At 43.0% G+C, this 15,713-nt stretch overlaps 1 protein-coding gene across 5 annotated transcripts in view; it reads left to right on the plus strand.

The window, feature by feature from the left end:
- The window catches only part of SHANK2 (SH3 and multiple ankyrin repeat domains 2), a 530,251-nt gene that overhangs the window by 279,296 nt on the left and 235,242 nt on the right, over window positions 1-15,713 (plus strand). For all 5 annotated transcript variants that reach the window (XM_040328114.1, XM_040328117.1, XM_040328115.1 and 2 more), the window contains one exon: window positions 9,971-10,046. In XM_040328114.1, coding sequence (XP_040184048.1) covers window positions 9,971-10,046 — 76 coding nt within the window. The remainder of the gene's footprint in view (window positions 1-9,970; window positions 10,047-15,713) is intronic.

Raw genomic sequence — 15,713 nt, forward strand, 5'->3', positions numbered from 1 at the left:
GGCTAGTATGCGATGCATACTAGCCCATTATGCTTTTACTTTGCAGGGGAAAAAAGAGGAAGTAAAACCCACCAGGGTTTACTACCTCTTTAACTTCCAGTCAGTGTGCCAATGGTTTCTCAAAGAGGAAGTGAGGGAAATTCTATAACCGAGATAACAATAAAAATGACAGAAATTCATGTTAGGAGCACTAGGCCCAAAAGGGCAGATCTGATTTGATACCCGGGCAGCTCTCTGTTACAAAAATATAAAGGTGGAGGTACTAATGCACAAGCCAGAAATAAGCAATAAAGAAACTGATCAGTAGCTGCCAACATATGAAGGTGTTCACACACTCAGATAAATAAAGAAGTAGAAAAAATTTGGCGCTTACATAATACCTGTATTAACTACTAAACATTAATCTATAATCAATATAACAGAGCGTAATAATTATGGAGGGCACTTTCAAAAGACTGGGATGAACTGGTGTAATCCAGTCCATCCCAGTGTTTCCACCATACATGGCGCACCTGGATGGTGGAAACACTGGGATGAACTGGATTTCAACGTTGTATGCACATGCACTTTCTTCTATGTTGTTTCCTGAATGGACTTTTTTTCATATTATTACAGTACTGGTCACTTTTTGGGTGCATAGTGCACTTTATTGTTGAAAATTCCCTTTGCACATATTGCACTGTTTTTTTGCATCAAACAAGCTTTGGCTGGACTTCTCCTTTAACTTTTTTTTAGGACTCTTTCACATGAGCTTTGATCTCTGAAGTAAAATCTGCGTCTGGATCACTCTTCAGAGAGCATTTGGCAAGCTGTGAGGAGGTGTCACCTCCTCACTTCCTGCTTTAACCCCTGGATCCCTGCAGTTGCATGACGCAACCATGTGCATTGCATGTGGCTGCAGGGTGCTTGCAGAGCCTCCCCATTCACCTGAATGGATCATGTTTGGTGGGCACCATGCTCGCCAAAAGCGGCAGAGAACATAATTCCTGCCACGGTCACAAAGCATTGCTGCAGCTGCATGTGTAAGCCTCTGGCCATTACCTCAGCAGCTAAAAGGGGTAACGGTGGTGATAAAAACTTAGCCTTATGCCGCGTACACATGGTCGGAATTTCCGACAACAAATGTGCTGGAAAATAACGGTGGCCACACAAAATATTGACACTTTGGGTCCCAATTTGGACATTTTCACTTGGGGGTGTACTCACTTTTGTTGCCAGCGGTTTAGACATTAATGGCTGCATGTTGAGTTATTTTGAGGGGACAGTAAATTTACACTGTTATGCCGTGTACACACGGTCGGAATTTCCGACAAGAAAAGTTTAATGTGAGCTTTTGGTCGCAAAATCCGTGTGTAGGCTCCATCGGAGATTTGCTGTCGGATTTTCCGACAACAAAAATTTGAGAGTTGGTTCTCAAATTTTCTGACAACAAAAGTTGTTGTTGGAAACTCCAACCGTGTGTGTACACAATTCAACGCACAAAAATTCGCCGCATGCTCGGAATCATTGAACTTAATTTTTCTCGGCTCGTCGTAGTGTTGTACGTCACCGCGTTCTTGACGTTCAGAATTTCCGACAACAATTGTGTGACCGTGTGTATGCAAGACAAGTTTGAGCCAACATCCTATGAAAATGTATCCACGGTTTTGTTGTTGGAATGTCCGATCGTCTCTACGCGGCATAACTGTGAGGTTTTACTGCTCCTCCAACCTCACACATAAACAATTTGTTATATAACTTCACCTTTATTTGTACCACATGCAAATCACATAAAAACGCAACAGAAGAATATGCAGAGGTGTGGTGGCCCTAACTCTCATGGAAATATTCAGAATCAAAAATATAAAGAATGTAAAAAAAAAATGTAATTTTCCTGTAATATTTAAAGAAAATAATTATGAATTTTATCTCATGACTCCAATAAAACCCGTTCTAAGAATGCTGATGATTTTCACATCACGCTAGCCCTTTTTTCCGGCAGTAACGGCCACAGATCTGTAGTGTGACAGAAGACTGGACTGTGACAGATTTTAATTTTATCTGGCACTCAACTGAATGCAGACATTTAACATGCAAACTCGGGAGTACTAGGCTTGGTAATTAATTTTTTGCTTGTTAATTAGCTCAAAGGTTTCCAGTATATTGCTTCCAGTTTGGCGAAGTGAGGCACTAAAGGAAATCAATGTGTCAGTTATGTCCTGGGTGTGGGATTAGATAAATCCTTTTAGAATATATGCAGTATTTAATTCTTTACATCGATTACCCATTAATGTGATAGGGCAAAGTAGCTACTAAATGTTAATTACTGCCACTATGGCGGAATAACCACGGTGCAATGTAGATCCCCCCCCACCTAAAGTTTACTATGCAGGGTATTACTGTTAGCTATCAGTCATCTAAAGCAGGGGTCTCCAAACTGCGGCCCTTTACGTGCCTTAATGCGGCCCTTGGGACACTATTCCATCCAACTCCAAGGGGCATAATTCTTGTTGCTGACAACAATGGGGCACTAGTCCTCCAACTGACACCATCAATTCCTTACATTGACACCAACGATATTTACTTTCATTGGACATTTTCTACTCCCAATGACCCTAGTTCCCCCCCCCCCCCCCCCCCTAAATTCTGAAGGACCTTAAACTGGCCCTTTTGTTTAGAAAGTTTGGAGACCCCTGATCTAAAGGGTGACAAAATCTTTTGGGCCGGAATCCCTCTTTACCTCTTTCCTCAAAAGACATGCTTCTTTCCTCCACAGTAGTCCCTTTCAAAGACGTCCACATCCTTCCCTCCATTCTCTTGTCTGTTTTCTCCTTTCTTTTTTCCCCCATTTCCTTTTACTACCTTTATAAACTCTTTTTATACTTGCTAGAACATTTGACTGTAATGACACGTACACGCAACTGTTTTTCATGACGAGAAGAATTACATTTTTTAAATTGGTCGTGAAAATCGACTAGAAAAATGGGAGTTCAAAATTTAGAATCTGCTCTATTTTTTCTAGTCGTTTTTAACATTTGACTGTAATGACGCGTACACGCGACTGTTTTTCATGACGAGAAGAATTCAATTTTTTTAATTGGTCGTGAAAAATGGGAGTTCAAAATTTAGAACCTGCTCTATTTTTTCTCGTCGTTTTTCACGTCGTTCTATTTCACGTTGTGAAAAACTATCGTGTGTAGGCTTTAACGACGGGAAAAAAACACGCATGCTAAAAAGCAAGTTATGAGACGGGAGCGCTCGTTCTGGTAAAACTAGCATTCGTAATGGAGATAGCACATTCTTCACACTGTAACAGACTGAAAAGCACGAAGACTGAAAAGCGTGAATCGTCTCTCACCAAACTTTTAATACCACGCGGTAACACAAAATCAGCAAAAGCAGCCCGAAGGGTGGCGCCATTCGAATGGAACTTTCCCTTTATTGTGCCGTCGGACGTGTTATCGTACGTGTTGTACGTCACCGTGCTTTGCTCAAGCATTTTTTTTTCACGATCCTGTGTATGGAAGGCAGGCTTGAGAGGAATCGCGTCGAGAAAAACGTTTTTTTCAATGACATGAATAACTGTCGTGTGTAAGCGGCATAACACATTCCATTTGAAGATCTACCCGGACCCAGGCTAATACTCAAGGTTATATTTCTTATTTCCTTCTCATTTTAGTTTACAGTCCCTAGGCGTCTACGGGCATTATTTGCTTTTGTTTTTACTTTCATACGTATTTCTCGTATACATTTTGTTTATCCTGTGTATTATTTCTTTAATAAATAAACAGATATTAAAAAAGACGCCCACATATCTTTCAATGTGATTGATAATCTCATGGTTTGGATATTTAGATCTCATCTTCTAGAAACGGACCTAAGGACTTTAATCACTTTTTTTGTAATTCTGTTAAGATTGAGTTAAAAAAAAAAAAAAAGTAATTTAACAAATGGGATCATTAATCCCTTTTTTGAGTGGGTTGCTTTGTGTGTGGTTGTACTGAAAAAAAATAAAAAAATCTATATGGATGTGGAAAGTCAAAACACTACAGTATATTCTGGTTAAGAAAAACCTTTTCAAGTATGCATACTTAACTCAAAACAGAAACAAACTATTGCTCTCAGCCTCCTTCAAATCTCCAAACTCCTTTTTTGTTATGTTAGTGTAGCGCTACCCCCTCAGGAGCCGCTGGTTAGATTGGGACGGCGTGTTATGTTACCTCTGTGATGTGTCTAGGGATGACAATGATGACGAGAACAATGACGGAATGTCCAAACAGCAGGGTATCGTTTTCTGTGCTTTTATTACTTGCCCAACACCGCAAACAGTTAACTTGAGGTAAATAGAGAAAGGTTGGTGAAAGGAGAATTTGCAGATTCAGGCCTATGGATAACGGAAGCAGTCCTGCCTCCAATGGGACTTTAACTCACGTCGCCACTCCAGCCGGAGTGGGTATAGTGTACCTGGACAGGCCTCTCACACTGACCTGGCAGCCAGAGTATCACTCGGAACCTTTGAGAAAGAACAAGTCTCTGCCACAGACTTGGCTCTAACAGGATTAGAATTAGGAGTGGAACCTCTGCCACAGGCCCCCTCTACTCAGGAACGTAGACAATAGAGCGAATCCTCTCAGTGAATATAATTTGCCTGAATCTCCCTCAGGTAGACTTCTTGATTTTGGGGTCACCGACTGACAAGTTGCAGCATACATCTTCTCAGTGTCCGGCCACCCAGACCCCTGATGGATCGTCTAAGCCCTGTTGGATCGACTGCCTCTGGGCTCACCTCAGACCGACTCCCCACCGAATAGCATAACTCGCTTGGGATCTTCCTCATGAAGGGCGGGGACCTAGTAAGTCACTGGGGCTCGGTTGCAGCTTTAGTTGCTCCAGGCCACGAGGACCCAGAGTCAGGAACTCCGCGTAGCACGTGCACCCCGGCCTAGTAGGCCATCTCACCGGGGCCTGTGATGTGCGCACACCCTAAAGGTGGGTTCCGAACCAGGAACGGGCGAAAAACCCCACAAAATGGCGTCTCCCCTAGAAGTACCATCCCCCAGCATGCCAAGCGAGGAAAAAACCCCCTCTGATTGGCTGCTGGCAAGAGGCGCCTCAAACTGAGCTCCACTGCTGCCACCTGTCGCCCAGAGATGGAAAGGTATCTCTGGAACACAAAATGAACTGGCAATACAGCCCAGCTAGAGCAGAGGCCCAATTTACACAAATCAACATGGATGAGAGCAAATTAACTCTCATCCCCCTCTAAATTTAACATAGCACCTGTACTGAAAGTACACAGGCGCTACACAAGTTTTCCATGGTCCCACTGTATGTAGAAACATAGTCACCCTTTTTTGCTTGCTCATGAGATGGACTAGGGACTATGGCATTTGTAGTGTACATAGAACACTGTACATGCCCACAACAAAGGAGCACTGCTAGTTCCAAATAGAATGGAAGTGAGGGGGAAAGGAGAGGATCGAGCGCTCAATAAACACAGTACTAAACAATGTAATGAAAACTAGATCACAGATCAATTAAGTGGTGGATGTATAAGGATTAGGGAAGGGGTTAACCACTAGGGGGCTAAGAAGGGGTTAAGTGTGTCCTAGGGAGTGATTCTAACTGTGGGGGGGCTGGGCTACAAGTGACACGACAATGATCACTGCTCCCGATGACAGGGAACAGTAGATCAGTGTCCTGTCACAGGGCAGAACAGGGAAATGCCTTATTTACACTGGCATCCCCTTGTTCTGACTCTCAGTCACGCGATTGCGTTCACCCGGTGGATATTGAGTACGCGGGACCCGTGGTCACACTCATGGAGCTTGTGCGCAATTTGAAGGGGGCGTACAGGCTGCGTCCATATGCGCAGCCGTGCCATTCTGCCAACGTAAATAGTCATGCATCGGTCGGCAAGCGGTTAATGAAGGTACAACATTTAATAACTCACATAGTTGCTTAAAACTGGCACATCTAAGTAAGCAGGCATCCATGGGAAAAGATGTCCACATAGACCGTCCTCCGCACCGCCATTGACGGCGTTCCTTCCATGAACGCTTCAAGCCTCACTTTCAGATCGCTGTACTGCAGGGTAGTCTTCCCGGTCACAATTGCAGACTGACAGCGGTGAGAGCTGACAGAGCGGAGGACGGTCTATGTGGATTACTTTACCCTGGATGTCTGCATACTTAGATGTGCCTCTTTTAATCATCAACCATGTGAGTTGCTAAATGTGCCTTCATTAAATGTAACCATATTGCTACACTTAGAGACGCCGCTCTTCTCTTTTATACTCTGGAGCTCCTGCTGGATTTTGCTTCTAATCCCCTTGTGGAGGCTTCCATTTGTGGATGGACATTTTATGGTTACACAACCTGTCACAGAGCTATAATATTTTTATATAGACTACAAATTGAAGGACCTATGAATAAATGGTTGTGGAACAAATCATTTGAGTTTCCATTAATTCTTATGGGGAAATTTGCTTTGATATACAAGTGCTTTGGATTACAAGCATGCTTCCTGAACAAATTATGCTTGCAGTGCAAGATTTAACTGTGTGTATATAGATATATATATATCTATATAGTCAAATTAACCACTTCCCGCCCTGGAAGATTTTACCCCCTTCCTGACCAGCACTTTTTACACTTTGGCACTGTGTCGCTTTAACTGACAATTGCGCGGTCATGCAATGCTTAGTCATGCAAGCAGTAGCATAAGTCGTGCAGTGTGCCCAAGAAACTCTTTAATGGTTTTGATTTTTTTTTTCATAATGAGCTTGTGATGAAAAAAGTTTTAATGAAAGGATCTCTCTATATAGGCAGCTGAAGTTATATGCAATTCATAATATTTCAAGTCAGACCTCTAGCCCTTCCCCTTCATCATACTGAGCCTCTCTCCATTTTTTTTTAAACCATTAGGCAGCTTCTCTGACCAATTAGTTGGTTTGGAAAGTGGAAAGAGGCAGAGCCAAGCTCAACCTGTTCAGGTACATTCAAAATTTGCACCTAATTGCTGTTGTCTACACTACAGTATATTTGTAGATCTGGTGATCATTTTGAGATGCATCCTTCCCTCTCTTGAGACTCCCTATTGGTTGTTCAGTGTGATCTCCCGATCCTAAAAATGGGTATTATCCATGGGACAGCCTCCAGTGGCAGACAGTCCCATTAATGGCCCTATATGTAGGCTCAGGAAATAGTAAGGTTACTGGGAAAAGTGCAAGTTTTACAGCAATAGTCAAGCTTTGCATGTAACTTCAGCTGCTGGTTACAACATCTCAGGATTTTATGTTAATTTTGACTTATCATATCATATCATAAGATCTATTTCTTATCATATGCCTAATTTGAATGTTTTAGATTTTTAGCAAATCTTTATGCAAATGTTGCAGCTTGTCTGATCCTATAGTGCAGTGGTCTTCAAACTGCGACCCTTCACTTAATGTTATCTGGTCCTTGGGGCATAGTTCCTGACACCAACAGCAGGGTACTATTCCTCCCACTGACACCAATAATGGGGAACTATTCCTTCCACTGACATTAAAGATGGGGAACTATTCCTCCCACTGACACCAATGAGGGGGCACTGTTCCTCCCACTGACACCACCAATGGGGCACTTTTCCTTCCTCTAATACCAAAGAGGGGACACTGTTTGCTCCCACTGACACCAGGATTTTTTCTACTCCTGCTGGCCACAGTCCAGCCCCACTAAAGTTTGAAGGACAGTAAACTGGCCCCTTGTTTACAAAGTTTGGAGACCCTTGGTATAGTGGTTGAACGTGTCACATGTGAAGGGATTTAGTAGGCTCCAAATTAATTTACATGTCATCAATCTTAAAGTGAGGATATGGCAAATAAAGATAAACTAAAGCGCTAGCCAACAGTGAAAAATGACTGGTGTACAAACAAAATGCTGCTCAAATCTAATATGTGCTAACAACAAAACAAGGGTATGAAAATTGGGTGATGAGCGCAAACTGAAATAATGAAAGAAAACAATGTAGCAATATTACAGTGATCACAATCTATAATATGAGGTCATATATGTGATAGAATGTCACATACAACCACAAGAAACAAACAGTGTAAAATTGTCCTTAAAATGCAAAACTGAAAATAAGGAAAAAAGTCCAAAATTGGGTAAGTGCACAAATTGGTGTAACAACTAATTCAGAGACTTCTGCCAATAGATGATACTGCAATAATCTGGGAAGGTCTTCACAGGTATTGAGCTCACAGAGCGCTTACCTCCAAACAGTAGAAAATGCCCCTGAACAAATTTCTTAGGCCACTGGAATGGGATTTGGGGCGTCCTCTGTAAATGGAAGCAGTCCTGGTCCTCAGTACGATAAGATCAGCTCACCACGACAACCATGAGTGAATCATAGATGGATTCACTCATGGTTGTCGTGGTGAGCTGATCTTATCGTACTGAGGACCGGGACTGCTTCTATTTACAGAGGACACCCCAAATCCCATTCCAGTGGCCTAAGGAATTCGTTCAGGCGCATTTTCTACTGTTTGGAGGTAAGCGCTCTGTGAGCTCAATATTAAAGTGGTTGTAAACCTCAGACATGAAACATAAACAAAGCAAATTCCTTGGCAGTGTGTATTTGTCTCAATCCAGAGCACTAAGTCATTTATATCTGCTGCTGTGTTGCTCTGCTCTCAGCATGAGTCACTTCTGACAAGTTTTGCTGACACCAAGAGAAAAAAGGTGACAGAGGAGGGATCTCCAGCACACAGCCTGTGATTGACAGCCTCAGCTCTGTTCCTGTGTGAAGGGGGTGTGTCCCTTCCCTCCAATCAGCTCTCACTGAGCTCTGCAGAGTGTAACTTTAGCTCCCCTCCCCCTGCTTTTTAGAGCTGAGAAATCCTGTGTAAACTCTGCACTTTGAATGGATGTACAGGACAGATGGCTGCAGAGAAACAAGTACAGTGTATTTAGGAGGATTGGTTTAGTCTCTGTGTCACTAGAGACCAGTCACTTCACTGGTTATGCAAGTTTACAACCATTTTAAAGCTGAACATAAAATGCACAAATAGCAGCTCTGTAATTAACACATCAATATTTTTTTTTTTTTAATGCAAGTAGTGTAAGTTCCTGAATTTGACCTGGTATCAGTCTTTTTCAGTTTACTCTACAGCATAGCTCAGAGAGGGGGAGGAAAAGCAGCACAAGAAACCAGTCAGGTGTGCTTTAGTGCAGGGTGGCAGAAAATGAGCTGATAAATCAGCCTTTTCTCTTTTTTTCTGTCCGATCACAAGGTGGGGTGCAATAATGATCTGTAACCACAAGTACGACCACAACAGAGAATGATTAGGACCACCTTCTCCCAAGCAAAGCTGTACTGTGCGGCAGACCTGCGTAAACTTCAGAACTAGATAGACAGCAATACAAGTCTTTTGTGAAACGGCTACCATGTGTTTTTTATCTATGTAATTTGCTGTTGACCTGGAGTTCAGCTTTAGGCCCGGTTCACACTGATGCGACATGAGCTTCGACTTTGAGAGCACGTCACATGTAAAAATCAATGTTTCCCTTACTGGTCTTACTGGTCCGACTTGTGTTGGTCCGACTTTGGAAAAGGTTCCTGACTACTGGTCTGACTTCTGTCCGATTTTAGCCCATAGAAGTAAATGGAAATCACATCCAAGTTGGATCCTCATCTTAATTAATGTGATTTGGCTCCGACATTAGAGAAAGATTACACAGCCATTCCCTGAAGTTGCTTCAATGTCGCCCCGCAGTCGCCTGGTAAAGTCACATAATTTTTCGGTTTGCGGCAGTGTGAACCGAGCCTAAATGAGGAATAATTAATGCTCAGAAATTTGTCACATGATTTGGTAACCAAGACGGTACGAAAAATAGTCGAGAAGCAGACAGGTCCACCATGACGGCTTAAACCAGTTGTAATGGTCTGTGATTGGAGCTTCCCTTTACTGTTTAATCTAAGTTTATTTTTTTTTTCTCTTTTCTAGAAACACGCACAGATAGAACTAAAAAATTATTTAGACACTATACTGTTGGATCTTACGACAGCTTTGATGCTTCCAGGTAAGAATTATCAGATTGCAAGATGTCGATATTTCTTTAAATATTTATTTTTTACTTGTTTGTGTTCAAGCTGACATTAAGGTCCCATTAGATGTAAAGTGCAACTCGTGTAAAGCCCAGCTCCAGGAATATGAAAAATCCACCATTGCAGTGCGCAGTGACCTCAACCCAAACAGCACCCCCCCTCCTCCGCCATATTGCAAGAATTAAATGCTTGTTAATACTTACCTCATTCCAGGCTCCAGCAGGGTCCTTTCAGCACTGCAACCAATCCACACAACTTTCTCTGCAAGCCACGACTGCCGGTGGTCACACTCCAACCTGTATTGTATTTAAACTGGTTCTAAAGGCAGAATATTTTGCATTCTATGCATTAAAATAAAAACAAACTTCTGTGTGCTGCAGCCCCCCTAATACTTACCTGAGCCCCATCTCAATGCGGCGATGTTGCAAGAGAGACTTGGTTGTCTGGGACTCTCCCTCCTAATGGGCTGAGACACACAGTGGGCACCATTGGCTCCCACTGCTGTCAATCAAAGTCATTGAGCCAATAAGTAGAGCGAGGGGGTGGGCCGAGCTGTGGCTCTGTGTCTGAATGGACACACAAGCTTCTTGCTGTGGGGGGCACTCGGCAGGAGGGAAGGGCCAGGAGCACCGGCGAGCGACCTCAGAAGAGGAGGATCAGGGCTGCTCTGTGCATAACCACTGCACAGAGCAGGTATGTATGACATGTTTGTTATATTTAAACAAAAAAAAATAAACAAGACTTTGGTATCACTTTAATGGCTCATTAACCACTTACCCCCCGGACCATATTGCTGCCCAAAGACCAGAGTACTTTTTGCGATTCGGGACTGCGTCGCTTTAACAGACAATTGCGCGGTCGTGCGACGTGGCTCCCAAACAAAATTGGCGTCCTTTTTTTCCCACAAATAGAGCTTTCTTTTGGTGGTATTTGATCACCTCTGCGTTTTTTATTTTTTGCGCTATAAACAAAAATAGAACGACAATTTTGAAAAAAATGAATATTTTTTACTTTTTGCTGTAATAAATATCCCCCAAAAATATATAAAAAAACATTTTTTTTCCTCAGTTTAGGCCGATACGTATTCTTCTACATATTTTTCGTAAAAAAAAATCGCAATAAGCGTTTATTGATTGGTTTGCGCAAAAGTTATAGCGTTTACAAAATAGGGGGTATTTTTATGGCATTTTTATTAATATTTTTTTTACTAGTAATGGCGGCGATCAGCGATTTTTTTTTCGGTATTGCGACATTATGGCGGACACTTCGGACATTTTTGACACATTTTTGGGACCATTGGCATTTTTATAGCGATCAGTGCTATAAAAATGCATTAGATTACTATAAAAATGCCACTGGCAGTGAAGGGGTTAACACTAGGGGGCGGGGAAGGGGTTAAGTATGCCTGGGTGTGTTCTTACTGTGGGGGGGGGGTGGCCTCACTAGGGGAAACACTGATCCTCGGTTCATACATTGTATGAACCGAAGAAAAGCATTTCCCCTGCTGACAGGAACGAGAGCTGTGTGTTTACACACACAGCTCCCGTTCCCCGCTCTGTACCGAGCGATCGCGTGTGCCCGGCGGCGATCGCGCCCGCCGGGCACACGCACGGGAGTCGGGGGCGAGCGGGGGGCGCGCGCGCGCGCCTCCGGCGGCTCGCGTGCGCCCCTTGTGGCGGCTAAAAGGTAGGACGTCATAATACGTGATCTCGCCTAGGAGAGCCACCTTGTGGACGTATTATGACGGTGCGGCGACGGCAAGTGGTTAAGGCTCTGCACAACACAGACTGGAGCTTTGGGGAGAGGAAGGGAGCACCAGAGCCCACTGGGGGGGGGGGGGGGGTATGGTAAGGAACACCTTCCTGTATAGTACTCCCTAGATATAATGAGCCCTATTCCCCTCGTCCCGCCATGCAAGGGTGGATTTTTTGTATTCATGGATTTGGGCTTATAGCACCTTTGTTACTGATGATGAGCTCTGAATGTGTTCATGATCATTCACAGAAATTATTCACCAAGTTGAAAAGTATTTTATCTTATTTCTAAGATCTATCTACCTGTGAGTATTGGTATTAAAGCCAGACGTAGGGTTCCTTGCTCCCCCCGTGTCCATTGAAACCCTCTGCTTTTGAGGCCCCCACCGGTAGTCTGTGATTACTCTTTTTTTTTTTTATAACTTCCTTCTGATGTCTTATGTTCTGCCACATGATGCATTGGGTCCTCTTCAGTCTTCTTCTTGAGGTGGAGCGGTCATGTATGTAGAAAAATGGCACTGACATAGGGATATCAGTGCCACCTTTGCATTAAAACACTGTGAATATTCGGGGGGGGGGGGGTCCTGCTCATTAAAGAGTGAAGGTGGGTCTTGTGACTTATGGTCACCTCTAGCATCCAAAAGACACAAATGTGCAGCCCAGACATGCACTGTTGACTTGGCTCCATTGTAATGTCAGTGGACAGCACTGTCACCAGCCTATGTACACATGGGCATTGAACTGGTAGGCTGGGAAGTAACATCACCTGTGACTGGAACTATACAGGCAATGGCGTGTGGGTCACTCATATTTTTGCAGACAAGCACTGTCCTTCTCACTACTTGGGTTTAGAAGGAGCGTAAACTTTTGTTTAACCACTTGCTTACTGGGCACATAAACCCCCTTCGTGCCCAGGCGAAATTATAGCTTCCGGCACTGCGTCGCTTTAACTGACATTTGCGCGGTCGTGCGGCGTGGCTCCCAAACAAAATTGACGTCCTTTTTTCCCCACAAATAGAGCTTTATTTTTGCGCTATAAACAAAAAAAGAGCGACAATTTAAAAAATATATATATATTTTTTACTTGTTGCTATAATAAATATGCACATTTAAAAAAAAAAAAAACTATTTTTTTCTCAGTTATGACCGATACGTATTTTTCCACGTATTTTTGTAAAAAAAAAAAATCGCAATATGCGACTGGTTTGCGCAAAAGTAATAGTGCCTACAAAATAGGGGACAGAATTATGATTTTTTTTTTATGATTTTTTTTTTACTAGTAATGGCGGCGATCTGCGATTTTTATTGGGGCTGCAATATTGCGACGGACGTATCGGACACTTTTGACACAAATTTGGGACCATTCACATTTATACAGCGATCAGTGCTATAAAAATGCACTAATTACTGTATAAATGTGACTGGCAGGGAAGGGGTTAACACTAGGGGGTGAGGAAGGGGTTAAATGTGTAGCCTGGGTGTGTTCTAACTGTGTGGGGGGAGGGGGGTGACTGGGGGAGGTGACCGATGCTGTGTCCCTCTGTGTACAAGAGACACAGATCGGTCTCCTCTCCTCTGACAGCACGTGTAGAGCTCTGTGTTTACACACAGAGCTCCATGTCCCTGCTGTGTTCCCGACGATCGCGTGTACCCGGCGGACATCGCGGCCGCCAGGTACACGCATCAGCTTCCTAGCGATGCGCCGGGACAGTGTTTACCCGCTGCGCGCCCCCCAGAGGTGCGCGCGGGTAATGCACTTCAAATGACGTCCAGTTGGCACCTGAGAGCCGCGCTGTTGACGTCTTTTGTCAATAGCGCGGGTCTCAAGTGGTTAATGTTGCAGCTGACAAGAAACAAATGTTTGCACAGGAATATTATATTTACATTTTGTTTTGAGTGGCACTTTAATGGAAGTTTATACATTTTCTGGTTAAGATTTAGTGTCACATTGTCAGAAAAAACAAACATTTCTATAGCGAGGAAACAACAAAAATTGGTACATTAGAGCAGAAGTTGCATTCATCCTGTGCCACATAAGTTCTACAATTAGTTTATGTTTTTTGCAGAAACTTTCAGTAAATTGTATTTAGAAGGGGCCTTTAGAGCCCATCTCCACGTCCAACTTCCTAGAGCTCCCCCTTTTTATCAGTATTTTATGCAATCTTTTTTTAATGCATCTTTTTTTTTTTCTTGTCTTCTTGCCAGTCACAAGGCATACTGGGTCCCCTTCCTCTTTAGTCTGTGGTGACTAGTCCTAAATGATGCCGAGAGCGGTGATGACATTGGTGCCGCCCCCTGCACTGTTGCTCAGTGAGTACATGGAGTCATGGCAATACCCCCTGAGGGGACAGGCCCATGACTCGCACTCTGTTCTGGGTCTTCTGGGTTGAATGACACTGAGGCCACGTACACACGATCGGTCCAAACCGATGAAAACGGCCTGAAGTCCAGTTTCATCAGTTCAAACCGACCGTGTGTACGGCCCATTGGTCCGTTGTCCTTCGGTCAAAAATTTTATCGAACCGATGGACCACTGGTCAGCACGTCGTGTTTTACGTCACTGCGTTCTGACCCGATCGGTTTTTGAACTCATGGTGTGTACGCACATCAGAACATCAGGCCACTTCAGCGGTGAACCGATGAAAACGGTCCGTCGGACCATTCTCATCGGTTTGGATCGACCGTGTGTACACGGCCTGAGAGAAAAGAAAGTAATGTAGGGGACAGCAATGAATTGAAGGTGAGTATTGCAGCCTGAGCCTATTTTTTTTTTTTTTATATACACTGACATTTTAGGCACTTGAGCAACCAACATTTTAGGATCCATTTGTAAGCAGGTGTCTACTGGAAGACTGTACTTTGTGTTACTTTTAATTGAATATATATGTCATTTTACTTTCTCAATATATTAGCAGTGGCCATTGTGGTCGATTTACTAAAGGCAGAAAGACTGTGCACTTTGCAGGTGCAGTTGCACACATTTTACCCAGCACTTAGTGCATGTGGTTAAGGTTCACTTTCCAAGGAATGCCCAATCAGGTGCAAGAGGAAATAAAAAATAAAAACAAAGCATTTTTTTGGATGATTGAAATCGGAGCTTTAGCACGTTGACTAATTTCTGGGGAAAATGAGTGCAACTACACTTGCAGAGTGCACAGTCTACTTGCCTTTAGTAAATCAGCCCCTTTGTGGACTTTTTTTTATTTTTGTTATTTTTTATTTTCCAAAATGCTCTGAAATTTCCTGCTTGTCCTATCACCACTGCTTTCCACCTTATGGCTGTTAGCAACAAATGAGCAAGCATGATTTACAAATATCAGTTAGAAAAATATTTGCTAGCATGTCATGTTAAACTGTTCACATTTGTTGTTTTACATACAGTTCTATTTAGCATTTTGCTGTTAAGGGGAAAGTTTCCGAGTTGTGAGAATACATTAGTAGCTGCTTTACAATCGTTTTTCTTTTTTCTGGACCAACAGACTCAGATTGTGCTTTTGGTAGGCTGGTGTTTTTCAATCTCCAAAATTGTGTTTTATCTCCAACTTATAAACGTATTTTGCTTGCTTGTTTTATATCAAACAGAAGCCAGTCATCATGGTTTAGCTCTGTGTTCGTGTTCACGCGTTCCACTGATAATGACAGATCTTGTCTATGACTAGTGCACTTGTTGTTGTGTTCTTAGACGTATTGAGACTTATAATTTTGGTGCTTCCATCTATCTATAATCCATAGTTTAGGAACCCAGGATAATCACATGCCATGGAAATGCGTTTCTAAAACAATTGCAATGGTGGGAGGTGTCTGATTTCCGGGGATGCAAAGAAACATATACAGTGAGCATATATTTTGAGGTGATACCTCTTTTTTCTGAATGAAGAAATCTGCAGA

This window comes from Rana temporaria, chromosome 11 (genome assembly GCF_905171775.1).
Source record: "Rana temporaria chromosome 11, aRanTem1.1, whole genome shotgun sequence".
NCBI classification, from domain to species: Eukaryota; Metazoa; Chordata; class Amphibia; order Anura; family Ranidae; genus Rana; species Rana temporaria.